The 27,291-nt window shown below is 59.4% G+C and overlaps 3 protein-coding genes across 3 annotated transcripts in view; 2 read left to right on the forward strand and 1 right to left on the reverse strand.

Annotated features, from left to right (window-relative positions):
• KRT14 (keratin 14) overlaps positions 1 to 7,450 on the reverse strand; it is a 31,620-nt gene extending 24,170 nt beyond the window's left edge. Inside the window, exon 1 of the mRNA XM_006746888.3 lies at positions 7,282 to 7,450. Coding sequence (XP_006746951.2) covers positions 7,282 to 7,450 — 169 coding nt within the window. The remainder of the gene's footprint in view (positions 1 to 7,281) is intronic.
• LOC102746826 (keratin, type I cytoskeletal 42) lies at positions 7,449 to 14,225 on the forward strand. The gene is made up of 9 exons (XM_081804147.1): positions 7,449 to 7,492; positions 7,528 to 7,759; positions 10,000 to 10,082; positions 10,210 to 10,366; positions 11,499 to 11,660; positions 12,256 to 12,381; positions 12,643 to 12,863; positions 13,956 to 14,005; positions 14,128 to 14,225. The coding sequence occupies exons 1-9, from the start codon at positions 7,449 to 7,451 to the stop codon at positions 14,223 to 14,225; spliced, it is 1,173 nt and encodes a 390-aa protein (XP_081660273.1).
• Positions 14,226 to 16,244: 2,019 nt separating this feature from the next.
• Positions 16,245 to 21,447, forward strand: LOC102746529 (keratin, type I cytoskeletal 17). The gene is made up of 8 exons (XM_006746902.2): positions 16,245 to 16,813; positions 17,871 to 17,953; positions 18,361 to 18,517; positions 19,141 to 19,302; positions 19,922 to 20,047; positions 20,140 to 20,360; positions 20,463 to 20,488; positions 21,246 to 21,447. Exons 1-8 carry the CDS (start codon positions 16,373 to 16,375, stop codon positions 21,338 to 21,340), a joined length of 1,311 nt encoding a protein of 436 aa, XP_006746965.1. The 5' UTR covers positions 16,245 to 16,372; the 3' UTR covers positions 21,341 to 21,447.
• Positions 21,448 to 27,291: the final 5,844 nt, after the last annotated feature.

Raw genomic sequence — 27,291 nt, forward strand, 5'->3', positions numbered from 1 at the left:
CTTCCAAATAATTCTAACACAAGTGAGAGTGGCTAGGGCCCGTTGGTGCTCGCATGGGCTAGGGGAGTGTATTAGTTGCCTGGTGCTGCTATAACAAATTACCACAGACTTAGGGGCTTAAAGCAACACGAATTTGTTAGCTTACAATTCTGGAAGTCGGAGATCCGAAATGGATCCTACGAGGTGTCAGTAGGGCTGTGCTCCTTCTGGAGGCTCCAGGGGAGAATTTGTTCCTTGCCTTCTCCAGCTGTTAGTGTCTGCCCACGTTCCCTGGCTCATGGCCGCGTGCTCCTGTTGTCACGTCCGCTCTGACTCCGACCCTCCTGCCTCCCTCTTAGAATGGCCCTCGTGATGATAGTGGGCTCAACTGGATAATCTAGAATGATCTTCCTGTTGCCATTTGTTTAAAACCTTTACATGCACGTATTATCTATTTTTAAAAAAGATTTTATTTATTTATTATGAGAGAGAGAGAGCATCCACATGAGAGAGAGAGAGAGAAAGATCGAGCAGGATAGAGGGAGAGGGAGAGGCAGGCTCTTCGCTGAGCAGGGAGCCCGATGCGGGGCTCACTCCCAGGACCCTGGGATCATGACCTGAGCCGAAGGCAGATGCTTAACTGACTGAGCCACCCAGGCGACCCTCCATTGCAGGTTTCTTAACCACATCTGCCAAGTCCCTTTTGCCATGTTCCGTACATATTCCCAGGTTCTGGGGATTAGGATGTGGGCATGTTTGGAGTACGTTGTTCTGCCTGGCACAGGGAGGGGAGGGTTACATTCCACTGCTAGGAGGCTTCACTAGCCAGCTTTGGAGTCATTGACCCCTTACTGAGTCCCCCATATGACCGAGGCCACTGCTGTGACATACTACCTCATCTCATCTCAGCCTCACTAGTTTGTCATGGAAGCCTTGTGGCCTCATTTTATAGATGAGGGAGGGAGCTGAGGTTGGGAGAAGAGACGTGAGTTGCCCGAGGCTACAGAGTCTCCAATGACCTTAGGCCCTTGGACTTGGGCTTCTTCTTCTTTTTTTTTTTTTTTTAAGATTTTATTTATTTATTTGTCAGAGAGAGAGAGAGCACAAGCAGGGGGAGCGGCAGGCAGAGAGAGGGGGAGAAGCGGGCTCCCCGCTGAGCAGGGAGACCGATGCGGGACTTGATTCCAGGACCCTGAGATCATGACCTGAGCCAAAGGCAGACACCCAACTGAGTGAGCCACCCAGGTGTCCCATGGACTTGGGTTTCTGATCACAGATAATGTGTGTGATCAGACCCTGGGTCTGACGATTAGGAGCTGCGGTTCCTCCCTGACAGCGCCTTGCTGGGGAAAGCGTGTCACCCCTGGAATGTTAAATAACAAGCCTCCAGGGCCCCAGGTCCCGAGGCAAGGCAGCAGGACAAGGGGGCTGTGAGGTTTAGCAGAGGGAGCTGGCTTCTGGCCAGCAGGTTGGGGCAGCTCTGGGACAGGCAGGCCTTGATGGGGAGGAGTTGGTGGGACATGGGGGGCGGGTTGGGCAGAGTATTCCATGGAGCCCAGGCCTCTGCACAGCTGTGCTCCTGCTCTGTCCTCCTGTTTTGCCCTTGGGAAGGACAGATAACCTCCCTTCCCAGTGTGGACCTCCTCAGTTGGGAACACTGGGATTGAAGGCCCCCTCTGCCTCCTCCCGCCTGCCTTTTATCTGCCATTCCATGATTCTCTCTCCTCTGCTCCTCTCCTGCTTTTCTCTCCCTTAGTTCTCCTTCCTTCATCCTCCCTCCCCTGATCCTCCTCATCCTCCTCCCTGGTCCTCCTCCCCTCATTCTCCTTCCCCTCGTCCTCCTCCCCCCTGATCCTCTTCGCCTCCTCCTCTCTCCCCTAGTCCTCCTCATCCTCCTCTGGTCCTCCTCCCTCCCCTGGGCCTCCTCCTCCTCCTCCCTGTCTCTTCTCCCTGATCTTCCTCTGTGGTCCTCCTCCCCTCATTCTCTCTCCCCTGGTCCTCAACATCCATCTCTGTGATCCTCCCTCCACTGGTCCTCCTCCCTGATCCTCTCTCCCATAATCCTCCTCCGTGATCCTCCCCCATTCTCTTCTTATTTTCTTCCCCTGTTCCTTTTGCTAAGAGCCTCCCTCCCCTGGTCCTCCCACCCAGGTCATCTTCTACCCCCTTCCCCCCACTGTTCCTCTTCCCTTGTTGGTCAGGGTCATAGTGTGGTGGACTGGGTGGTCAGCACCAAGACAAAGAGCCAAGAGACACCCCCCCCCCCGTCATGTTAAGTGAAGGAAGAAGGGGGCAGGCCATGCTCAGAGCATCCCTGGGCTCACACAGGGGGGACACAGCCCCCAGCCCAGGCGAGCTCCCAGTCTCACGGGGGAGACACAGCTGCTTCTGTGAGGAAGTGTCCAATATGAGGGGAGAGACAAAGCCTCTCCATGGGAGACTGGGCCACACTCACCCCTGGAGGAGATCACTCTAGAGCATTAAAGATTAGGTACAGGGCTCCCTGCTTAGTGGGGAGCCTGCTTCTCCCTCTGACCCTATCCCCTCTCATGCTGTTTCTCGCTCTCTCTCTCAAATAAATAAATAAATAAAATCTTAAAAAAAAAAAAAAGATTAGGTACAAACGGGTGTGGATTAATAGGGAGTGACTGGGGGGCGCCTGGGTGGCTCAGTTGGTTAAGCGACTGCCTTCGGCTCAGGTCATGATCCTGGAGTCCCGGGATCGAGTCCCGCATCGGGCTCCCTGCTTGGCGGGGAGTCTGCTTCTCCCTCTGACCCTCCTCCCTCTCATGCTCTCTGTCTCTCATTCTCTCTCTCTCAAATAAATAAATAAAACCTTTAAAAAAAAAATAGGAAGTGACTGGCCTCTCAGGTAAAGAACAGAGTGGTGAGGTGGGGCAGGGCCTGAGGGCCCTGGAAGGTGGGTCTGGAAGGCGGGAAGGAGCCTGGAGCCCTTTCAGGATCTGACTTCTGTTCCCTCAGGCTCTAGGGCCCCCTCAGCCAGTTTGCAAGGTAAAGTGGGGAGGGGGAGTGAGCCCCAGGCTGCTGCCTTCAGGCCAGGGAAGGGGGAATGGAAAGAGGGAAGGAGAAGAGGACGGAAGGACAGGGAGGGAGGAAAAGGGAAGGAAGGAGAGAAGGGCAGAGGGAAGAAGTTGGTCCTGTCAGGCTGGAGCCTTCTAGCCCGCGGGAAGCAGCAAGAGTTCCCACACATGCCTCTCTCAGGCCCAGGGTTCCCCTCCCCAGACTTCCTCTCCGCCCATTCCCTCCTCCCTTGCCCTGTCTTCCTGCCTGGGTCCCATCTGGGCCACTCAGGCCTCTGGGTCCTTTTTGGGGAAGGGCCCCGGGTAGCTCATGTGGCTCTTCCGGGAAAGGGGAGGTGTTCTGGGTGCTGTGATGGGTCCATCCCAGGCTGGAGGTTCCTGGAAACCAGTCAGAGGGAGGTGGCTGAGTCTGCTTGTGTCTGAGGAGAGAGCACCCAGAGACCCCTGGTGTGTAAGGGGACACTGGGGGCCCCCCCACCTCTGACTCTCCTAACTGGGAGGAGACTCTGAGGAGCCCCGAGAATGTTCCCCATCTCCCACAGCCCCTGGAGTGGAGGGTGGGGCTCTCTTTGGAGCTAGACAAAAACCCTCCGTGGGTGGATCTGGGTGGGGTGGTCCTGGGGCCTCGGGTCCTGGGACAGAGGCTGAGGAAAGGCTAGAGGAAGAAGAGGATTCCACCTGAGGGCAGGTGTGGTTGAGGCCACGCTGGCCAGGCAGGGGCCTGTGGGCTCCTCGGTGGCCCCTCTCCCATCCCAGGCCAGGTTCCCACAGAGGAGAGGTGAGAAGGTCTCCGAGTCTGTAGTACGTGGAGAGGAGCGGACAGGTATCCTAATGGCAGGGGTCTGCGGGTCGAGTGAAGGTCTTCGGGACCCCTGAAGGATTTGGGGGCCCTCTCCTCATCAGCTAAGCCAAGGTCCCAGCGGGGAGCCTACCCCCGGATTCCTGGGCCTCTCACTTTCCTGACCTCACCTGATATGGATCCTTTTCCTTGGTGGAGAGGGGAGGTGGCCATGTTTCCTATTCGGGTCCCTGTCTCCACCCTAGTCACCACTGCCCAGCCTCCATCTTCCGAACGATTCAACAAGCACTTTAGAGCACCTGCTGCGACCAGGCAGTGCCCTGGGTTCTGGATGGGGTGGGGGGTGGGCACTGTCCAAGGGGGTGACAGTTAATGCTTGCGAGGGGAGCTCTAGGAGCCAAGGTCAGCTGGGCTGATGTGGTATGACCTTTGTCAGTATTAATATGCATCTATTTTTTTAAGTGTATTTATTTATTTAGGTAATCTCTACACCCAATGTGAAGCTCGAACTCATGACCTGGATATTGAGAGTCAAACGCTCTTCCGACTGAGCCAGTCAGGCGCCCCTTAACATGCATTTATTGAACATCAACTGTATACCAGGGCCCCCAGGTTACTCTACACTCTGAGGCTTCCATCAACATCACAGAATCCTCTCCCCACACCCTGGTTCTGCTCAAATCTGAGGCAAGGCCTGTCTCTGGGGTTAGCCAAGTCTTGGCTGGCATGAAGGCACTCTGGGGGATTCTGGGGGTTATCCCAGCCACGCCCTAGCTTCCTCCTCTGGTTCCCTCCACCACTGTGCTCAACTCTCAGCAGCGTCTGGGGCTGGAGCTCTTCCTCCTTTCCTTCTCATCCTCCGTGTGGGCCAAGCAGCTGACGATTGCGGGGGCTGTGGGTCTGGTGCTTGGCTGCCAGGGGCCTCTCCCTGCCGGTGGTGGAGGACAAGCCCGGGCAGGAGGTGTCATGGCTGAGAGGACCTCTGTGCAGCCCTCCGGCGGGCTCCTGTCAGACCTTCCCCCCTCTTTGCAGGGAGAGTGGGAGCTGCTGGGGCCCTGGCTCTGCTGTTAAAGCCCAGCCGCCTCACCTGCCTGCTCGCCACTCAAGTGCCGTGTGCCTCAGTTTCCTCTCCACACTGCTGGGAAGACGTGGTGAGGGCTGTCCCTGAACTGTGTAGGAGGAATATCCAGGTCTTCTTAGGCCAGATATAGTCATGCGCTCTAGAGGGCCAAGGAGGCCTTCTGGGGTCTAACTCTGCCCTTTCACTCAGCATGGGAGGCCTTTCTGGGTTGGGGTGCCCTCGGGGATCTCTCTCCAAAGAGCAGAGACAAAGGGCCTGGGAGTCGCCATTGTGGGAGAACAAGCCCAGACCGTGGCATGCAGTCTGACGTCGGGGGGAGGGAGCTTGAGGGGGGCCAGATAGATGGTGGTGATGGTAGGTGAGGCCTTGGTGATTTTGGAGGGAGGAAGGAAGCTTCCTGAAACTGGGGCTCAAGACTAAGGTCTGGGAGCTTTGGAGGTAGGGTGAGGCCTGAGCTCTGGGCTCTAGGAAGAGGCACCGTGGTGCCCGTGGCTGTGCTCCAGGTTCAGTGTGGAAGGCAGACACCCAGTGAGGCCTGCCTCAGGGGAGCAGGTCAGTCAGCTCTTGGGGGAGGGGTCCCCGGGAGTGTGGCTCCAGCAGGGATGGGGAGGGTGTGCACTGGGTGCTGTTCTGTGACAGGCTGATAAGCTGGTACACGGCCTGTCTCTGGCCCACTCTGGTGACCCCGGGTCCTCCCCGGAGACCATCCCGGATGGCCAGGAAGTCCTCCCTGATGTCTCACCTCATGAGAGAACCCTGGTGGTCTGACCTTGCTCCCTCACCTTGGCTTCGAGCCCCCTCTCCATCCTCCCACCCTAGCAACCCTGGGGACCCCCAGAATTCACAGGCAGGGCTGGAGCAGGGTTAGGTTGGGGTTCATCCCCTCTCTCCCAGATAGTTTGCGCTGTCCCCACTTCCCAAGCGAGGAGACATCTTCGCCTGAGAGGCCCCCCACTTTCTTTTTTTTTTTTTTTTAAAGATTTTATTTATTTATTTAATTGACAGGGAGAGAGAGAGAGAGAGAGAGACAGCGTGAGAGGGAACACAAGCAGGGGGAGTGGGAGAGGGAGAAGCAGGGAGAGCGGGGAGCCCGACGCGGGGCTCGATCCCAGGACCCCGGGATCATGACCCGAGCCGAAGGCAGTCGCTTAACCAACTGAGCCACCCAGGCGCCCCGGCCCCCCACTTTCTAAGCAGGAAGGCCTTCTCGCGGGCTAGCCTTGGCATAAGTGCTCAGGCCCGCCCGGAAAGCCTCCGTCCCTCCCTGTCCCCGTGTGTGGGCTGAGGGCCTAGGCCACCCGCACAGGAGGCAGGTTCGCCCTCCCCTGCTGTCCCTCAGGCCCCGGCCACCCCTGGAAGCTCCCCGTTCAGACAGGCCTGGTGCCAGCGCCAGGAGATTAGGCTGGAATCTCTTGTTGGGCGCGGGCGGGTGCCGGTTGCCAGGGTGGGGGGGGCGCAGCTCCCTCGCTGGGGCGGCCCTTCCCCGGGGCGCAGCAGGCCAGCCGAGGTACCGCGCTGCACGGACCCCTCTTCGCCTCCTCCAGGGGGCCCCTGGAGAGCGGCTTTCCTTCTCTGCTTCATTCTTTCCCCTCTGGTCTCAGACCCCTGACCCCAGCTTCCCAGATGCCCCCACCTCTCCAGGTTCCCTCAAAGACCACGGGAGGCAGGAATTACCCCCATTTTACAAATGAGGAAACTGAGGCTTGTGAACTGACTTCCTGTAAGGCTTGGATCCAGAGCTCCCTCAGGCCAGCAGCAGTGTCCATTGCCCTCAGATCCCGATCCCCCAGGCCAGGGGCTGTGTCCCCTCCCACAGATGTGGACTCATCAGCTGGGGGGTAGAGGTGGATTTCCCCCACCCCCTCTCGGCCTGGGGGTGCTCTCTCAGGGCCACATTCTACCTGGGAGAGGGTGTCACTCCGAATCTCTCCACCCTGTCCCTGGGGCCCAGGCATGCTTGTTGGGGGGTCAGACCAGCCTCTGGGCTCCAGGCCTGTGGAGCCTTGTTCCAGGCCCCGTCTGGCTCCCAGGGCTGGGTTCTCCGGACTGACCTCAGGAATGAGCTCAGCTGCCTAATTGTGGCTGAGCACGGAGGTTCACCCTACCCCGGGGCTGTGGCTCCAACACCACCTTTGTTTCTGAGCGGACAGTGGGCTGCTAAGGGGCCACCTGCCCAGGCCAGGAACAGGCAGGGGAGGGGGCCCCCGGGGATGCACTCGGCATGTCCGGCCTGAGCCCCAGGCCCTGGGCAGCTGGTATAGAAGCAAATTACGTGGCTGGGGTTTTGGCTCTGACTTCAAGGGCCGGGGGCCGAGCCCCCCTTTAGCCTGGCTATAAAGAGCTGCCTGGGGTCTCTGTCCAGACCAGACCCTGCTCCTGACCTGTGGACATCATGGCTGCCCCCACCACCAGCATCCGCCAGTTCTCCGCCTCCGGCTCCGTCAAGGGCCTGTGTGTGCCCTGTGGGGGCTTCTCTCGGATGTCCTCCATTCGTGTTGGGGGCGCCTGCCGGGCCCCCAGCCTCCTGGGAGGCGGCAGCTGTGGCAACATGTCGGTCGCCTCGTCCCGCTTCTCGGCGGGGGCTACACCTGGAGCCTGGGTGAGGGCTTCGGCTCCAGTTTCGGCGTGGGCTTCGGCTCCGGCTTTGGCGCCTCGGACGCCCTGCTGGGGGGCAGCGAGAAGGAGACCATGCAGAACCTCAACGACCGCCTGGCCTCCTACCTGGGCAAGGTGTGCGCCCTGGAGGAGGCCAACGCCGACCTGGAGGTGAAGATACATGACTGGTACCAGAAGCAGGGGCCCGGGCCCGCCCGCGACCACAGCCACTTCTTCAAGACCATCGAGGAGCTGCGGGACAAGGTGTGTGGGTCAGGCAGCTCCCTGCCCTCTGCCCTCTGTCCTTAGTATCTGCTTCAGAGTTGGGATCCCTCCCAACTTTGAACCTTTTGGAACATTTCTTCTCTGCCCTGGGTCTCCATCATTCATTTGTTCATTCATTCTGTCACTCTTCTCTCACTCGCTGGGGAACCCAGTCCTGTGCCAGTCCCAGGTCCCAGGCGTGGAGAGCATCCCATATGCAGGGAGACTGGAGTTCTCCCTTTGTGTGGGGGGGGTGTATTTGGGGTGAGTGATGGAGGAGTGGGTGGGGAGGCTTCAGAACCTTGAAGGCCGCAGAGGGCAATCCCGGTACAGAGAACAGCGTGGGCTAAGGCACAGAGGTGGGTGAGTTTGGCGTGGCTGAGGGGGCTGGATATCTCCTTCTTACTATTCCATTCTGGCTCTCTGCCTGTCTCACCTCCTCCAGGCAGCCCTCCTGAATGGGTAGCACTTGCCTTTTATCCCCAGATCTTGGGGTCCCTTCAACACTTTGTGGCTCAGTCTATGCCCTGTTCACTGCGCTGATTTCACAGTCTGGCATATTCTCGCCAGTGGTTTCATTGTGGGTCCTCCTCACTCTCTCCATAATGGTCACTCTGGGGGTCCCTGAGGGAAGGAGCTATGTCTTCCTACTCAGACTGGAAGCTTCCACGGGAAGGCATTTCTCTCAGTTAGTCCGAAGAACACAACATGCACCCACATGCTCATGACCTCTAAGCACAGGGCCTTGGCATTCTGTGAACGTGGCATCTGGGTCTTCTGCACAAGCCTTGCCCTTAGAGGGTCCTCTGGTGCCGTAGCCCCCAGAGGCAGGTGAACGTTCGAAGAAATGTGGAGATGTTTAGGGGAGGCCAGGCTGGGGCCTGCTCTTTCCTGGTGGAGGAACCAGGTCTGGTGCTGCTCTGTGAGGGGCTTTGCCTGCTCCTGCCCGGGACCTCAGCCAGGAAGGGAATTCCTGCAATTGCCCCCTGGAAGCAGAGCTCCCGGGAGTGCCAGATCAGATACCAGGCTTGGTCTGAGCAGTGGGGAACCCAGGGGAGCCCTGGTGAGTCAGCGTTCCGAGCTTTGGGGTCAACCAGCTGCTCACCACCAACCCCCAGTGCACGGAGCATCAGGCCTCTGCCCCTCTGAGTCACCGCATGCGTGGGGGTTTTCACAAGGGCCCCTGCTAGGCCCAATCAGCCTCCTGAGCAGGGAAGTGGGTGGGAGGCAGGTCTGTAGGCCACTGAGGCCAGGGATGGGTAACAAACTGGCCCTTGGGCTCGCTCTGGAAACAGGACCTGACCGAGGTCAAGGGGGCTCAGATGCCCAGAATGAGGCTATTGGGGCGACTTTTGCCTGCTGGGGCTGCCTCCTCTTACTTCTTTCTGCACGTCAGCCCGGAGCCTTAAAAATGTCCTGATTCTTCCTAGCGCATCTGCCACCTCCACTGAGATCTCCTCTCTCCTCCCTCTGGGCAGCATTTAGGGGCCTCCCTCTCCCCTCCCCCCTCCCCGCCGCCCAACGGCTCTTTAGTGGAGCCTCTTGGCATTTCTCACACAATGACAGCAGTAGTCATAATAACCGGCCCTCTGCTCCCTCCAGAGCCCCTTCCCTGTTCTCGTTTAAACCTCTCAGATGACCCTGTGGTGAAAGAAAACTTTGCTCCAGGTTTCAGGTGGGGCTGGTCATAATCTTATTAATTAATTAATTGGTTTCTTAATTAAACTAATGTTTCCTGGGGGCTGACTGTGGGCCAGCTACTTTGCCCAGGGCTAGGGATTCCGAAGAGAATGGTCACGGATGAGGCCTTGTCCCCCTGGAGTGCAGAGTCCATTGGAGGAAATAACCGAAGAAATCATGGAAAAATCACAGTTGGGAGAAGTGCCGTGAAAGAGATGGGCAGGGAAGGAGGTGTGACCGGAAGGAGGGACCCAGACGGGGAGTCAAGGAGGGCTTCCTGGAGGAGGTGGCAACTGAGACTAGAGGTCAGTTTAGTTGGGGAGGAGACAGTGAGTCCATGCAGCTTGGGCAGGAGAGGGGTGAATATCGCATGGGTCTCTCTCCTGGCCTCATGGCTACCTGTGCCTGGGCATTGTGCTCCCACTATTTTGGGAGCCCCCCCGGCAGGGTGCACAGAGGGGGAGATCTCCTCTATTTGGCCCATTCTCCAAAGGGCTGCAAGGAGGGTGTTGCAGGGCCTTCCCACGATGCTTGCTCACCTAGCCCACTATGCCCCCCAGATCCTGGCGGCTACCATCGACAACGCCAGCTTGGTGCTGCAGATTGACAATGCCCGCCTGGCAGCCGATGACTTCCGCACCAAATGAGTCTGGGCTTCGGGGCTGCCCCCCGGGGGCTGGCGGTGGGTCGGGCGCAGCATGCCAGAGCTCTCTGTGTGTCCAAGGGGCTGTCCCGGGGCGCTCCTTGGCTCATGCCTCCACCCCTCTCAGGTACGAGACGGAGCTGACCCTGCGCATGAGCGTGGAGGCCGACACCAACGGCCTGCGCCGGGTGCTGGACGAGCTGACCCTGGCCAAGACTGACCTGGAGATGCAGATCGAGAGCCTGAAGGAGGAGCTGGCCTACCTGAAGAAGAACCACGAGGAGGTGAGGCGGGCCCTGGGGAATGCGGGACAAACTCCTACAAGGAGCAAGGCCGGGGCCCCCAAATCCTCCTGGGCAAGGGCCACGTCCTCAGTCCAGCGCCCATCTCTGGTGGGTTCCTGGCCCTGACCCTGGGAGACCCTCGGAGGGCCCTGCATGAAGCCTGGAGGGCCCTCTCCCTGCAAAGATACTGCCCTTGTCCCTCAAGGCACAGTCTATTGAGTGGTGGCAGTTAATTATCTAATGAGCAAATCAGCCTAAGACCATGTATGCTAATTACTTCAATTAATTGTAATAGTGATAGTCATAACAACAACCAGAATCTGCTCAGCACATTACAAGTGATTCATGGCAATTATCCCAGCTGATACCCACAGTGGTGCTGGGGGTAGGGTGCTCTTTCCTCCTTTTACTGGTAAAGAAACAAGCTCAGAGAGGTTAAAGGATTTATCCAAAGCCACACAGGTCTATCTGACCCGTATCCACACCCAAGTCTGACGCCACCACTTTGCCACCTCTCCCAGCTCCCTTTTTCAGAGAGTCTTGGGGTCATAGGGACCTTAAGGCTCAACCCAAGGATGGGGATCCCAGACCCTGTAGGAGGACTGATTAACCCGCTGCTTCCTTCTCAGCTGACCTCTGGGCTGGCCTGCGCTAGGGGAGCCCAGAGAGTGTTTCCGCTTGGCTTTGAGGCTGGTCATAGGGATTGCATCCCCCCAGCAGAGTAACATTTCCTAATGAGGGCTGGCTTCGCGCTGATACCAACATGGGGCTGCTTTCTCTGTGCCCGCACTGTGTGGTTGGTGGTGGGGGTAAGGCAGGCAGTCAGGGCGGTGAGCGAGGCTGTCCTGGCTTATCCCCTGACGTGTTGGGGAGTTAGCATCTCTCCTTACCCAGCACACATCGGAACTGGGTAAAGTCCATCCCCGAGTGCGTGTTGGGGGAGATGGTCCATATTCACAGCCCTGCGTGTTTGAGACAAGTCACATCTGCCTCTGTCTTCAAGGGGAGGAACCATTGGGCTGTCTGTGTCCGTCTGTCTGCCATCTGTACCTGTCTCCCGGAGGCAGAGAAAGTAGGCCCCGGGCTCTCTCTGGAACGGCCCTGGTTGAGCTCCTGCTCTCCTCTTGCCCAGGAAATGAATGCCCTGCGGGGTCAGACTGGCGGGGACGTCATTGTGGAGATGGATGCCGCCCCCGGTGTGGACCTGAGCCGCATCCTGAACGAGATGCGTGACCCGTATGAGAAGATGGCGGAGAAGAACCGCAAGGACGCAGAGGACTGGTTCTTCAGCAAGGTGGGTGGGCGTGTGTGAGCAAGTGTGCACACGTGTGCATACGTGTGCTGGGTGTCGGGTACGGGCTGGAAAACTTGTAGATCCACAGGCTGTCCCAGCTGGAAGGAACTTTGGAAACCAGTTGGACCCACTGCTCATGTCTAGATGCAGAATGGGAGGCTCAGAGAGGCCTCAAGCTCACACAAGCCACACGGTGGCTTGGGAACGGATCCAGATCTTGTCATCCCTGTCTAGGACTTCTCCCAGCACATTTGTAGGTGTGTGTGCGTTTGGATGAATAACTCATGCCCGTAGTAGACACACACTGAGCAGCTACAGCGCCCAGGACAGTAACAGGCACAAAGAATAAAATCTAGTTCCTGTCTTTGAGCAGTGCCCAGTAGGAGTATCGAATGCAAAGCAAGGTGCATCTGCTAAGTGCCAGGTGGGCACAGAGGGTGTCTGTGTGCAGGTGTGTCTGCAGCCCCACAGAGGCCTGGGAGAGGTGGGGGGGTGGGTGAGTGGGTCTGGGAGGTCAGGGCTCGGGGGTGGACCCTGTCCTCTGCTTCACCTCTGCAAGCCTTCTCCAGCCCCCGTCACCCGCCCTGCCTTTCAGACGGAGGAGCTGAACCGGGAGGTGGCCACCAACACCGAGGCCCTGCAGAGCAGCCAGACGGAGATCACGGAGCTCCGCCGCTCTGTGCAGAATCTGGAGATTGAGCTGCAGTCCCAGCTCAGCATGGTAGGGCCCCTGACCCCCTCCCTGGCTTGTACACGTCACCCCAGGGTGGGCCCAGCCTCGCAGACTTCCACTCGGAGAACCTGAATTCCCCACCCAGCCTGTCCCTTCACACTCAGCAACATGGGCCCCTCTCTGCCCCCGTTACTGCCCCGGGGCGCTGGCCGCACCCACAACCCCACACAGGGGGTCCCCCTTCTGGGCCCTCGCCCTGGAGAAGGGTTGCACTTGGTCTCACCTGGCCACCTCTACTTTGGCCCACAGAAAGCCTCGCTGGAGGGCAGCCTGGCGGAGACCGAGGCCCGCTACGGGGCCCAGCTGGCCCAGTTGCAGGGGCTCATCGGCAGCATCGAGCAGCAGCTGTGTGAGCTGCGCTGTGACATGGAGCGCCAGAACCAGGAGTACCAGGTGCTGCTGGACATGAAGATGCGGCTGGAGCAGGAGATCGCCATCTACTGCCGCCTGCTGGAGGGCGAGGACGCCCAGTGAGGGGGGGGGGCGGGGGGGGCCCTGGGGCACGCGCTTGCTTTGGTGGGGGCCGCTGCATCCAGGCAGGGACATTTGTGCGGAGGGGACAGCCCTGGCAAAGGCCAGGAGGCGCAGAGGTTTGCAGGAGGTGAAACCGAGAATGCTGGCTGGGGTCCCACTGTTGAGGAGCATTGAAGACTAAATGAAAGCATCTGGACTAGGTCGTGTGGGGAAGTGGGGAGCCATGGAGGGATTTTGCAGAGGAGTGGTACTATCATCAAGATGTCTTAGAATATTCACTCCGGCTACATAGGGAGAAATGCATCAGAGGGGCCCCGATGGGGTTAGGGAGACCTGCCAGGAGGCTGGAGCGGGGAGTCCGGCCAGAGCAACCCCACTGCAAGGCGGCGGTGGAAGGCAGGGAGAGGAAGGCGATGTGTGAAGAGGATGTGTTGTAGTTAAAAACAGCAGGGCTGGTTGCCTGAATGTGGGGGCGAGCATGGCTCGCTGGCGCGATGCAATACGTGGTGAGTGACCACACGCAGGAGTGGAGGACGATGACCCTGGGTTTCTGGTTCTGATGACTGTGTGGTTGGTGATGCCATTACCCGGCATGGGAGAAAGAGCAGGGTGGGTGGTGGTCTGGTTTGGAGCTGGGAGGGTAGATCAGGGCCCTACTGTGAAGTGGCTGAGAATGTCCTGGAGCCTCCGCGCTAAGTCACGCATTCCAGCTTTTTGCTTCCTGGTGATAGTGAGGTCCACCTATAGTCTAACCACAGTCTCTCAAGCTTTAATAGAGTCTATTTGTTGGGCCCTTTGGGATATGGAAAAACTTCTTGCTCAGCTTCTCCTTGTAACTCTGTGGTTAGCCACGAAATGTCCCTGGGTCCTCTTTTGGGGTGTCCCCTCTCTTTTGTCCTGCCTACGAGTCCTGTGCCCTTTGACCCTTGTGGTTGCTAATCTTTTCTGTGTATTCTCAGCTGTGATTTCTCTCTGGTTTGCCGGGACCTCTCTCCCCTTGCTCCACACCTCCCCAGCTGCACCTCCTTCAGGGGGCTGGGCTCTGTGCCGGCACCCCTGCCCTGACAGGCCCCCCTCTCCCTCTGCAGCCTGGCCACCCAGTACTCCTCTTCCCTGATCTCACAGCCCACCCGGGAAGGTAAGAGCCTGCCCAATCTGGCCTGGAGGGAGTGGGGAGATGCCGAGGACCCTTCTATGCGGGAGACTGGGGGAGGGGCTCGGGCCTGAGGTTCCCTGTGTTCCCTTCTCTATGGCCCACAGCCACAGTGACCACCCGCCAGGTGCGCACCATAATGGAAGAAGTCCAGGACGGCAAGGTGTTCTCCTCCCGAGAGCAGGTCCACCGCTCCACCCACTAAGGCCCCTTTCCACCTGTGACATGGGGTATCCATCGCCTCGGGCTCCCAGCATGCTACTTCCGCACCCCGAGTGCCCATCTGGGCCACCACCCAAATGCAATTGCCTTTCTGTATCTGCTTTCTGCAGCCCCTCCCCGAGGGGGCCTCCTGGAATTGCCCCAGTGACTGCTATTAAAGCTCTGCCTGACGTTCAATGCCTCGTGTGATCTGGTCTGGTCATTGGCGTAGGGCAGTGTGTGCTGAGGGACTGGGGAGGGAGGATGGTTTGTGGAGTGGTTGGACGCCCCTTGTCACCTGCCAATCTGTTCTGCCCACCTCCTCCAGGCCTGGGGCTCCCAGGAGGGCCAGAGAGAAGGCAGCAGAGTGAGGGCAGAGGGATGGGACAGCCCATCAAGCTGGGAAAGTTTCTAAGAATCACCCCGTGGGTCCCTGTGGGTACCCATGGGCTGGTCCCTAGGAGGGCCCCGCGGACTTTCTGGGGAGCCATGCCTGTTACAGGGAACTCCCTGCCTCAGCCTGGGGCAGGTCTGGGTTCAAGATCAGAGGGAGGGGGGCCGGGCAGGGGTTTTTCCCAAGGTGTGGTCCAAGGTGCTGATGGACGAGAGGGGGTGGCAGGGGCTGAGCCAGCCCCGGAAACCAGCTCGGCCCCACTCGGGGTGTATGGGGGGCGGGGTGGCCACTCTGTGTGTGAGTGTGGGGGGCGTCCTGTTTGCTTTGGTGGCTTGGCAGCGGCTGGGCTGTGGGGGGACCTCTCTCAGGGGCTGGCAGGGGCTCTCTGGGCCTGTCCGGGACGTGGAAGCCATCAGCAGTCTGAGACATGACCACATTCCATCCAGCAGGCCTGCGGGGACCCTGCGACCCAGGGCCAGGCTGGGAGTGGTGGGCAGGACAGCGTGGGGCTGTGGGTGATGCAGGGCCCATATTGAGGGGCCCCATCAGGGGCCTGGGTGGGCCTCTGGGGGAGGCTTCGGGGGAGGAGACCGGCTGGGGGTTCTCAGGAAGACCCTTAGTCCGTGTCCTTTGCATTTCCAGGTGGCCGGGACTTTAGGTATATGCCCCTCACCTCACCCTGAGGCCTCTTCGGGCACAGGAGGGGTAAGGAGGGTGGCAGGTGACATGGCCCTCACCGTTTTTCCAGTCCCCTTTTACCAGGATGCTCTCCTCCCAGCCTGCTGGGTCTCCAGCTACAGCCACACTCTTCTTTGCCCGCCCTGGCCCAGGACACTCCCCTACAGCAGGGTGGTGGGGAAAGGTTAGAGGCGGAGGCTGGGTCACCGGGGTTTTCGGGGATAGGGGCAGTGTCAGAAAACTGGGCGGATGGAATCCTAACTCCTGGTGTGTTTCGCTGGGGTCAGGGCTCTGCAGAGGGCGGGGGCAGTGTGCCGGGCCCCGGGGGAGTGCCGGGTGCTGGGGCAGAGTGGGGGATGAAGGAGGCAGTAGCCCCACCAGCCCCGTTCTGCAGTTAGGTGGGGGCAGTGGGGCCCTATCCGTCTCTAAGCCCCAGTTTCCTTATCTGTAAAATGGGGTGGTAACCTGAGAGGCACTGTATTGTGTGGTGAGCCCAGTGGGTTTAGGTCCAGTTTCCAAGGTGGGACAGGGTCTCGGTCCTCACTGCCTCCCCGGCCGCCGGCCCAGGGCCAGGACTGCGTGTGGTGCGTGGTGGAGGAGAGTGGCCTCAGGCTGGGGGCTGCCTGGTTCCCCAACCGGTTTCCCCACCAGACACAGGGGCCAGGTGGGCCGGACTAGGGTGGCAGCTGCCTGGGAGGGCCTGGTGACGGTGACGTCCTGCCTCTCCTCTTCTCCGTATTAGGTCATGGGAAAGCATAGCTGGAGGGCCTGCCTGACTCACAAGTGACAGGCCTGAGACCAGAGACACGCAGCCTCACGTGCAGACACCCAGCACCAGGGTTCGGAGAAGTGAAGCAAAGGCCCGATGGTGGGAGGGGAGGGGGCCCACAGCCACCCGGGAGCTGGCGGGCAGCCAGGGGTGATGAAAGCTCAGGGGAATGGAAACAGAGGAGAAAGCCTGCTGTAATCGCTACGCCCACCTGGCGGCCTATAAAGGAGGCGGGCGGGTGCCAGCTGCAACTTGCACCTCGGGCCTCGCTCCTCTCTAGCCCTCCTGCTCCGTGCCGGCTGCTGCCACCATGACCACCGTGACCACCACCAGCCGCCAGTTCACCTCCTCCAGCTCCATCAAGGGCTCCTCCGGCCTGGGGGGCGGCTTGTCCCGCACCTCCTGCCGGCTGTCGGGCGGCCTGGGGACCGGCTCCTGCAGGCTGGGGTCCGCGGGGGGCCTGGGCGGCGGCTTCGGAGGAAGCAGCTATTCCAGCTGCTACAACTTCAGCTCTGGCAGTGGCTTTGGGGGCGGCTTTGGGGCTGTCGACGGGCTGCTGGGGGGCGGGGAGAAGGCCACCATGCAGAACCTCAACGACCGCCTGGCCTCCTACCTGGACAAGGTGCGCGCCCTGGAGGAGGCCAACACCGAGCTGGAGGTGAAGATCCGCGACTGGTACCAGAAGCAGGCCCCGGGGCCTGCCCGTGACTACAGCCCCTACTACCAGACTATCGAGGACCTGAAGAACAAGGTAGGGCCTGCTGGTGGGACAGGGCCTGTGGGGGGAGCATGTCTTCTCCTCTCCCATCTCGGGCCCTTGACCACGGCCTGGAGTCAGCCCGGGGGGAGGGCTGCCACAGGGTCTCAGGGAGCCGAAGACAGCATGGCTCTGGCTGGTTTGGCCTCTGGGAGCCCACGTTGGAGCCACCGTGTGGTCCACATTCCTCTTTTTGGGGTGCAGCAGCTGGGCCAGGGACAAGTAGGCCTCATGGAGCTCCTTTGAGCCTCAATTTCCTCATCGTGGGGCTTGTTGCCACCCCCTCATGTAATTGTAGGATAAGATGAGTGGATGCACGTAGAGGCTGGGCCCATGGGGCGGCCAGATTTGTGGGTACCTCTATTCTTGAAGCAAGAGAGGGATGGTGGGGTGAGGCGTCTAGTGAATTCCTGATGGCACCTGCTGGGAGGAGGAGGTGGAGAGAGGGGGCGGGAACTCAGGAAGGCCTCTGTGTGCCTTATTTAGGGATTTTTGTGGCTTCCCCATCCCTCCCACTGCGCCCTCAAGAATGGGGCTCAGCAAACCTCCAAGGGCAGAGCTGCTTGCTGGAGTCTGGGGTTAGGGCCTAGCAGGGGTCATGACTTCTGATTTGGAACTATTCTTTGGTGAGGGGTCCTGTAGGGTCCCTTCTGGAGGATTCTCTTGGGCACCATCTCCCCAACTGTAAAATGAGGGGGTCGTTCACCTCCCCGTCTCTGTCTGGGATTCTGGGACAACTTCTGCCCCCGGCGGTCTTTCTTCTCTTCCTAGCTGGGCACCCCAGCCGGTTGCCTGCTCTAGTTGAGGGGTCCGTGTTGGGGGGAGGCAGGTCCTGGGGGGAGAAAAGGCAAATTTCGGCCCATCAGACTCAGGTTGGCTCCACCTCTGCCAACGATTAACTCCTGGTATAAGTGAGAGGCTGGGCAGGAAAGGAGTCCTCCTGGAGAAGGCAGCCACATCCTGGTCTCCTGGCAGGAAGCTCCATCTCATATCCCTGGTCTGGGCTGAGCTACTCCCTACCAGTGACCTTACCACTTTCACGTCTCCCCAGATCCTCACGGCCACTGTGGACAACGCCAACATCCTCCTGCAGATTGACAATGCCCGCCTGGCCGCTGATGACTTCCGGACCAAGTGAGCCTAGCCAGCGGGCTGGGAGGAACTGGGGCACCCCTCCCCACCCTGGGACCACAGTTGCTGTGGCAAGGGCTAGGAGCTAGGGGTGGGGGAGTCCACCTCTTAGTCATGCATGTGGCAAATGCAGCAGATTCTGAAGGTCATGGGCTTAGGCAGGGAGGTGGATGGGAGGCGGATGGGAGGCAGGAGGCAGAGGAGAGATGCAGGAAGCTGGGTGGGGGTGGGGCCTTGCCCTGCGTGGTCCCAGGGCCATGGGGCTGCAATATGCTTCCACTCCACAACCCCCCTCTCCACCCCCTATCAACCCTCCCAAGCTCTTAGAGCCCTGGCAGAGGCCGGGTGCTGGCCAGGACATGGACCTGCACGTCCTAGCATCAAGACGAAGTCTCTGGTTCCTTTTGCAGGTTTGAGACAGAGCAGGCCCTGCGGGTGAGCGTGGAAGCCGACACTAATGGCCTGCGCAGGGTGCTGGATGAGCTGACCTTGGCCAGAGCCGACCTGGAGATGCAGATTGAGAACCTCAAGGAAGAGCTGGCCTACCTGAAGAAGAACCATGAGGAGGTGAGGCAGTGGGGCAGTAGGTCAAAGAGGCTGCGGAGGGGGTGGCAGGGCTCTGGGGCTGCACCAAGGCTGAGACCGTGGGAAGAGCACAGAGCAGGTGCTCCAGGGTTGGTTGCCTTACAGGGCTACCCTGTCTGCGGAGCCTTGGTCCCCATGCAGGGTAGCCTCCTCCATGTACCACCTTGCTGCCCTGCCTCTGGGGACCCTCCCAGGGTCCACAGAGACCTCTTCTGCCCATCCTGGCCTCCCTCATGAGGACAAGGGATAAGTGAGGAGGTCTCTGTTCCAGGTCAAACCTTTGGACCTGGACCCTATGTGGAAGTTTGGGAATTAGAGGGGCTATTTTAGGGGTACAGGCCTAAGAATTAGATTTTATCTTTGGAGAGCCCTTGGTCTAATGGGGGTGACATGAACCTCTCCTCAGGGAACCCCCAGACTGATGGTGGGGGCAGAGCCCATACAGAGCAAACGAACAAGAGTCAACAAGAGGGGCAGAGGGCAGAGGATAGGCAGAGCGAAGGAGGGCTCCTTGGGAGGGGTCTGGAGAGCTTGCCTGGGAAGGGTTGGAAGTAAGAGATCGGGACAGGCCTGAATGCCCACACCCATAACCCCCTCCCCCATAGGAGATGAATGCCCTGCGAGGCCAGATGGGTGGTGAGATCAACGTGGAGATGGACGCTGCCCCCGGCGTGGACCTGAGCCGCATCCTGTCTGAGATGCGTGACCAGTACGAGAAGATGGCAGAGAAGAACCGCAAGGATGCCGAGGACTGGTTCTTCAGCAAGGTGGGGGCTGCTGCAGGCCAGAGGCCTCTCCCAGGGTATAGGGGGCAAGGACTGAGTCCCGACTGATGCCTAGTACCTGGCATCTTGGGGTGCCCTATCTCAGTGAGCCACATGGACCTCACAGGATCACCTATTGCATTAACAGGCCAGGAGCTTGGCCAAAGCTGGGATCTGGGGGTGGGTGGAGAGTAAAGGACTAAAGGAATAAAGCCAGAGGGTAAAGACCCCAAGAGCTTCCACCTCTCTAAGAGGTTAGGAACTGGCACCAAGGGACTGGTTGATATCCTGGCTGGTCCTCAAGTTGCCTGTTCTAATGCCTTCTACTTAGAGGAACTAAAGATAAAGCTTCACATCATTTCAAAGATTTCTGAGCTTTGGGAAGTGGGATGCTGGTGAGAAGGCACTGCTCCCACAGTCAGGTTTGGGAGGAGGCCTGAGAGGCTCAGGGGAGGTCAGGAAGGTGACCACGTCCAGGGGGGTTGTGGGGAGTGAGGAGAGCCCCAGGTGCCTGTCTGGGCACAGAATGGGCCCTGGGCTGACCATATGGAGGCCATGGGGTCGTTTGACTTGGAGAAGGGATCCCAAGCTAACGCTGCGGTATCCTGCATCCTGTCTGCAGACGGAGGAGCTGAACCGCGAGGTGGCCACCAACAGCGAACTGGTGCAGAGTGGCAAGAGCGAGATCTCCGAGCTCCGGCGCACTGTGCAGGCCTTGGAGATCGAGCTGCAGTCCCAGCTCAGCATGGTAGGGGGGCTGCCAGGCTCGGGGTGCACCTGGGACCCTGGAGGGGGCACTGACCACTCTCGCTGACCCCTGATCCTCCTGCCTCCTTGCAGAAAGCATCCCTGGAGGGTAGCCTGGCTGAGACAGAGAACCGCTACTGCATGCAGCTGGCCCAGATCCAGGGGCTGATCGGCAACGTGGAGGAGCAGCTGGCCCAGCTGCGCTGCGAGATGGAGCAGCAGAACCAGGAATACAAGATCCTGCTGGATGTGAAGACGCGGCTGGAGCAGGAGATCGCCACCTACCGCCGCCTGCTGGAGGGCGAGGACGCCCAGTGAGTTGGGGGCCAGGGCCGGGGGCCGGGGCTGGGGGTCTGGGGTGGGGGTGGAGCTCTCAGGCCCAAATCTAATCTCTTCTCTTTTTTTTTTTTTTCCAGCCTGATTCAGTACAAGCCCAAAGAACGTAAGGATCTCGGTAGCTGAGGTTGGGGGTGCACGGGGCAGGCAACCCATCTGCGTATTGCTGGGGAGGGTCCCCAGGAGCTCCAGGAAATGATGGTTGATCCTCAGCAGGGGCGGGGGAAAGGACCTGTTAGGGCTCAGGGTTGATGCTCAGGGGAATTGGATGAGGGGGCAGGGCAGAGAGATGGTCCTTATCCTAGAGATCCTAGTCTAATGGGGACACACGGTGCTAGCTCTGGAGACCCTCTTCTGATAGGGAGATTAGGGAAACAGTCTCATGGTCTTTGTTCTTGAGACCCTACAGATGAGCAAAAGCAGTCTTGTCCCTGGGATCTCTAGTCTGATGGGAGAAAGGACGTGGTCCTTGTCCTCCAGATCTCAGTCTGATGGGGAAGATAAGATCCTGGCCCTGGGTATCTAGTCTAACGGGGGTGATGCATACCTGGAGATCCCAGTCTGGGGGTGGGGGAGACAGGAGACAGACTCCGTTGGGCAGTGCCCAGTCTTGCAGAAGGACACAGTGAGTCAGGATCAAACCAGCCATCTGGGAGGCCAGACTCATCCAGGGGCACAGGGATAGGATGGAAGAGGGAGTGGCAAGAGCAGGAGGGACACATGTCTGGATGTGATATTGAGAGGTGAGCAGAAATGTAGACAGCAAGTGGCTGTGGGAAAGAGAGCTGACTCCACTCAGGGGGCTGGGGGCTGAGCCAGGGTCTCTGGGCCCCTGCCCACCTCCGATGGTCTGTCTCCTGCAGCCGTGACCACCCGCCAGGTGCGCACCATTGTGGAAGAGGTCCAGGATGGCAAGGTCATCTCCTCCCGCGAGCAGGTCCACCAGACCACCCACTGAGAACTCTGCTCCCCCTGGCCAGTGCCCCAGAGTTCCCCATTGGCCCTGCAGCCTCAGCTCCTGGCTTCAGTCCCTTTCCCATACCCTTCTGCCTGACCAATAAAGCTTGTTGATTCAGATATGGAATGTGTCCTACTTGTGGCCACTGAGGTGGGCCCTAGTGAGCAATGGGTGAACTGGGGAGAAACTGAGGGTGGGGGAGGAGTCTGCAGACACCAACTATTGTTGACTTGGAGGTCAAGGGTCATCTAGGATCATGGTAAAAAGTAGGTCTGGGCAGAGCTTGGGGAGCCATTTTGTATCTCCAAAGGGTCAGTGATCCTTGGGAGGGTGGTCCAGGCAGTGCCGGACTTTGGGTGGGGCCAGCATACCTGGGAAGGTCTCAGGTGACCTTTTCTTGCCCTGTAAGTAGGTCCATGACCTTGGGCAGTGGCTCTGCCTTGCTGAGCTTCATTTTCTCATCCATAAATGGCCGAGGAGATGTCGTGGGAGCCAGAGTCCTAAAGGATGACACATCCAGTCACTTGCTTCTGAGGTCCTGTGGGACATGCCCTTCTTCAAGAGGGGGCAGGGGGTGGGCAAAGACCGGAGTCAGGATCCTCCTGGAAGAGGCATGAGCACAGGGAAGGTGGGGAGGCAGGCTGGGTGGTTAGGGCCCACGTTCCTTTGTGAGTCTCGGGAACCCCCCCAAAGGGGTTTGTGGGCCCCCGGGGTACTCCCATTGCCTCACCCCAGGAGTATGAACTGCAGACCTTGCTTCTAGAGAAGGTTGTTGGCCCCAGGCAGGGGTGGGAGAAAGGGTGGGGCCTCTCTCAGGGATATTTCCTCAAATGCTCAGCCGCTGCTCAGGATGGGGGCACTGGGGGTGTGTCAGGGTGGGGCGGGGAGCAGCACACCCTCCCGGGTAGCCTGGAGGTGGGGGAGGGTGGGAAACTGCATCCCGGGGAAAGCCGGAGGGTCGGTCCTGCCCTAGACCCTCCCAGGACCCTCTGGGCCCCAGCCCCTTTCGCTCTGGTGGCAGGCGATGAGCCAGCTGGGGAGGAGCCCCAATACCCGGAAGTCTTCCTTTGAGTAAATCTGGAAACCACTAGGCAGAGTGAGGCTTCCTGGTTTTCTTCAGGAAGTGGGGGTGGGAGGAAGGGGTTAATGAGAGGAAGGGTGCCCCCACCCCAATTCACCGACAGGCTTAGGGCTCTCTTCTGTTGCAGAATCGGACCAGGACCCTCCTGTTGCCTGGAGACTGATCTGGGCAGGATCGGCCAGAGCCCCTGCTGCCTGGGGGGCGGGGTGGTGCAGGGCTGGGGACTAGTGGTGATAAGAGCATGGTCTGTGAGGTGAGCAGGTGGGTGTGGGACTTTGGACAGGTCCCAGGCCTGCTCCGTACCTCAGAGGCTACAGTAACTGAGGCGAGAGATGAGCCCCAGCTGTTGGTCCTTCTAGCCCTGATCCCGGGGACAACGAGGACAGCGAGGTCCTTGCCGTGGCAGGGACGACCGGCTGTGACCGGCTAGAGTCCGGAGCCCGGGTCTGCAGAGGCGACCGCAGGGCTCAGAGCAGGCTGGGAGTGCGGACTCCGCTCCATCAGAGGCCGGTGTCTCCCAGCAGTGAAGGAGGGCAGGCAGGGAGAGGTATTGTTCCCACCAGGCCCCACTGCACTTCCAGCCCCAACCAGAAGAACCAGCCCCGGGTTGAGGATGGCTCATTTGGAGGTGATCTCATTTATCTGAACAACAGTCCCAGGAAGCAGGGAGGGTCTGGGAAGAAGTGCCCCATTGTGTGGACAGGGACACTGAGGCTCCAAGGATCCATGACTCAGCCCTTTCTGGGTTGTGCTGGGAAGAGTAGAGGAGAGCCCCCACCTCCTGCCCTGCCCCAGGCTCCCAGGCAGGGGCCTTCTCTCCCTGCAGATTCTGGGGGCCCACCCCTACTGATGGGTTGAGTGGGGAGGGGTCACAGTGGGGGAGTGGTCAGAGATAGCCCTGGACTGCGCCCTTCTGCTGGGGAAGAAGGCCTTGTCCACAAAGTGGTTCAGGGTGGGGCTCAGGACGATGGGGGTCCCCAGGGGATGGTCCTGGGTCCAGAGAGTGGAAGCCCCACTCTTTCTAGGAATGCTCAGCCACACCTGGGCAGGTAGGGCCACAGGAAGGAGTGACTGGGGGCTGAGACCTGTAGTCCCCTTGGGGACCCTTGGGGATGGTGTGGGGAATTTTGGTGGCTGGAATTTTTTGTCCAGGCACCCCGAGCCAACCCAGGCTGCTGGGGACGTGTGCCTGTGGCTGGACTGGGGGACCCAGCTGTGGGACTCCACAGTTCATCCACATCCACCCATCGCCCTGCACGAAATATTTCACCCCCATCAGTGAGGTCTGTAACCGCCCTCAGCGCGGCCTTACCCACCCTCATGTGATGGACACACACACCTGATTTCCAGGCCCAGGGCCAGCCGGAGCCAGACCCTGTGACTCTTCCTCTGCCACGCCCACACCCTGACAGTGTGAGCCGGCAGCGCCTTCTGCAAGGAGACCATGTGGCAGTAACACTCTGTCCAGGACACGGCGTCACTCTGTGCTTCCGCACTGGGCCTGGGCTCAAGGAGACACATGCCCTGGCCTGGAGGGACCCTGGAGGACCTCAGTTTAGAGGTGGTGGGGCTGACAATACTCCTGCTGTCCTTATGCAGGGTGGGTGGGAGGTTGAGGAGAACGGAGGGACTGTGACCGAGCTCAATCTGGTTCTGCTGAGGGTTCCCCTGAGGGAACAGTTTCCCCTGAGGGCCCCTTGGTTTTGCAGACCAGTGTGATGGGCTGTGATAGCCCCTACCTTTGGAAGGGGGGCATGAAACACGGGGGGAGTTGACAGGACCACCTGCCATCTGGCACTCACAGATTCACCCAGATCCTGGGGCCGATCGTGGGGCCAGAGCCTGGACTGGGGACACTTGTTCACTCCCAGGGAGCCTACCCCTCCCTGCAGGCCCCCTGAACCCCATCATGGCCTGGCCACACAGTATTGGGGTTGTCCATAAGTATGCCCTGAGGGCCTCTCTGCTTGGTTCTTTGTATCTGAGTGTCCAGCCCAGATCTGGCTCCTGCTTGCCGCTCTGTCCTGGCTCATTGGGGATCTTCTCTTTCTTCACCCTGCCCTGAAGCCCCATGGGCTGGGGACCCTGCAGCAGCCCCCTCTCTCCCCTCAGTCTCCTTAGGGCCTCCCCCTCTTTCCCTCCTCCCCCCAGGCTGCCTCCTGCTTCCCAGCCTGGCTGGTCAGCAGAATTCCTCTGGAGCTTGTAAAATGTCTCCACGATTAGGCTTGTCCTGGGCAATGCTGAAACAGTGGGTCAGAGCAGGTCGGGAATTGGTATGGGGATCCTGGTGATCAGTCAGGTTGGGGAATCACTGCATGTTGAGGCGTGCCTGTAATAGTTCCCAGCCAACTCAGGTATGAGATGACCTCACATCTGAGATGGGGCAGGTGAAGGAGAGAGGAAAGAGGCCCGGGTGGGGGAAAGAACCTACAGCCCGGAGGGCTGACAGTTTGGTGGGAGTCCCTGTGCCCGCAGACCTAGTGATCCTGGCTCTCAGCAACCCTGGGCAGGCTCGCCTCTCTGGCATGGAATAAATGCCCCTGCTCCTTCTCTGTCGGCTCAGATCTTCTGAGGCCCAGCTGGAGCCTCTCCCGATTACTCCTTCCTTTCCTGCTGAGCCTCAGGGTCTCCCTCCTTTCCTGTTGAGCCTCAGGGTCGGGGAACGATTATCCAGCTGCGTTCCGTGGGCCAAGCACACTGGGGTTTCCTGCCACACAGTGCTCTATTCCCGGCCTCAGCTTTCTCTCCAGGGTCACATGGTGGGTTCCAAGGTCAGAGACTGTGTCATCATCTTCCCCGCCCCCCATGCCCTGGGTGCTAGGCACACGGTGGGTGCTGGGTCTGCGGTGTTGTCTGAGTGGTTTGATGGGTTGGTCGGCAACTTCCTGTAGCTTCTGAGCCCACGTGGATCCCCAGCCATCAGTGCTGGGCCTGTGCGTAATGCCACCCGGACTCCAGGAGCGGTGGAAGGGGCAGGGCTCCAATCAGAAGGGAGGGAGGTGGAGAGCGTGCTGAGGCAGAGAGGGAGGAGCTCCCAGAGACCCCGGGGATAGTCCGTGTGAACCTCAGGAACCGTGCTGGAGCCAGGTTCATGTTGCTGCTCTCGTTTCTGTGCTATTTAACCCGGGACAGGTCTTTCACTCTCTCTGCTTGGGGCTTGGTTGCCTTTGGTGGCCTCAAAGGTCATTTTTCGTTCTGAGGGTGATGAGTCTGGTTGGACCTGAACTCCAGGTCTTGACACCTGGGATGGCAGGGGTTTTGTCCAAGATTCTAGGACCCATTTGGCCCATTTTGGGGGTTGGGAAGGGGAGTATCGGGTTCTGTCTCCCAAACCTGGCCCTGGAGGTGTGTGTTGGGCACCAGCTCTGCTCAGACCGCTGGGCCCTGTTCCTACAAGCTGAATGACTGACACGGCGCGATGTGCTGAGACAGAATTTCCTGTCCCTTGGTTCCCATAGTATCACCCAGCAGCGCCCAGGCTGAGGCAAGCCCACAGAGGCACTTTAGAGCAAGGACAGTGGCCAGTTCTGTGGGTCACCCTCCAGAGCACCCTGACTGAGGACGCTTCTGTTTTGGGATTTAGATCCTCCCCCCCAATCCTGCCTCCAGCCTTCAGGCCAAGGTCATGCCCACCGTGGGCAGAGCTCACTCCAGGCACTGTGGGGAGGTAAATGAGAATGGACTTACCTGGTCCCAGCCTGCAAAGCATCATGGGTGAGTGGAGACATCCTGAGCCCGGGGTTCTTAAAGCCGAATGACTTTGGGCAAATCACCCCCTCTCTCCGGTTCTCCCTCTCTCCTCCCCACTTCACAGGGCTAATTCAAGACAATCATGCATACTGGCGACACATAGAGAGAGAGGTGGCTCAGGATGGTGGGAAGGGCTCGGACTGAACAAGCAGACAGGCAGGGGTCCAAACCTCAGCTCCCCCTTGACTGGGGTCTTGGGAAGCCCCCTTAACCTCCCAGCTGCCTCATCTATGAATCTGTGGCAGGAATATTGCCCCTCATGGAATTGTGTGGTACACACAGAGCACTCCAGACAATACCCCAGCATGGTGTACAATGACCCTCTCTTCCACTGAATGACCAGCCTGGAATCTGTGGATCCTCAAAAGAAAACTTGGGAATGGAGCCCTGGATCCAGTGTGGGAACTCGGGGGTCCCTGGTGGGGTCAGGGGTCACACATGGCACTGGTGGGCATCCATAATTAAGTAGGGCAATGCATTGGGGATGGACTGCTCAAAAGGTGGGAGTATTAGGGTACAGAGGAGAGGGCAGGGTTGTGGGAGGGAGGTGCCAGAGTGCAGAGGTGGGTGTGAGGAGGCAGGAGGGGGCAGCTGGTTGCAAAGGAAGGATGGGGAACCTGGGGGCAGGGCCACCGTTGGGGAGTTGCCGGTGTGGTCCTGTGTGCATGTTCTTCTGTGGTGTGTCATCCCCTTTTACAGATGAGAAAACTGAGGCCCAAGACTGACTGCCTATGCTACATGGCTTGTAAGGGGCACAGTGGGACGCTCAATGGTACATGCTGGGTCCATGGTACCCAACACTTCTGAGGACCCTGGGGGTTCAAAGGCAGCCTCTGAAACTGGGATTGGATCCAATAAGGGAAAGAGAGTCGGAGAATTTTTAGAACGAGAAAGGACTCCGAGATCACCCAGTCCAGCCTTTGTCACTTCGCTGAGGGGAAACCGAGGCCCAGAGAGGGGAGGCAAGGGGTCTCAGGCTGCAGAGCGTGCAAAGCAGAGTGAAACGATGACCCCAGCTCTCCTGTCCAGTGCCGGGCACGTAGGACCCCACCGCACAGCCCGAGACAGCCCCGGGCTGGCATGATTGCTGCGGCCTTTTGCCGCCAAGGCTGTCCCGTGG

The sequence above is a fragment of the Leptonychotes weddellii genome, chromosome 15 (assembly GCF_054177405.1).
Source record: "Leptonychotes weddellii isolate Sample4059 chromosome 15, ASM5417740v2, whole genome shotgun sequence".
Classification (NCBI taxonomy): Eukaryota; Metazoa; Chordata; class Mammalia; order Carnivora; family Phocidae; genus Leptonychotes; species Leptonychotes weddellii.

Bases quoted from the DNA above. Each gene is read 5' to 3' on its own strand.
- LOC102746529 (XM_006746902.2), top strand. From the start codon at position 16,373: ATGACCACCGTGACCACCACCAGCCGCCAGTTCACCTCCTCCAGCTCC. The intron at 16,814-17,870 runs GTAGGGCCTGCT...ACGTCTCCCCAG, and splicing joins TCGAGGACCTGAAGAACAAG to ATCCTCACGGCCACTGTGGA. The intron at 19,303-19,921 runs GTGGGGGCTGCT...TCCTGTCTGCAG, and splicing joins AGGACTGGTTCTTCAGCAAG to ACGGAGGAGCTGAACCGCGA.
- LOC102746826 (XM_081804147.1), top strand. From the start codon at position 7,449: ATGTCGGTCGCCTCGTCCCGCTTCTCGGCGGGGGCTACACCTGG. The intron at 12,382-12,642 runs GTAGGGCCCCTG...TTTGGCCCACAG, and splicing joins TGCAGTCCCAGCTCAGCATG to AAAGCCTCGCTGGAGGGCAG. The intron at 12,864-13,955 runs GTGAGGGGGGGG...CTCCCTCTGCAG, and splicing joins CTGGAGGGCGAGGACGCCCA to CCTGGCCACCCAGTACTCCT.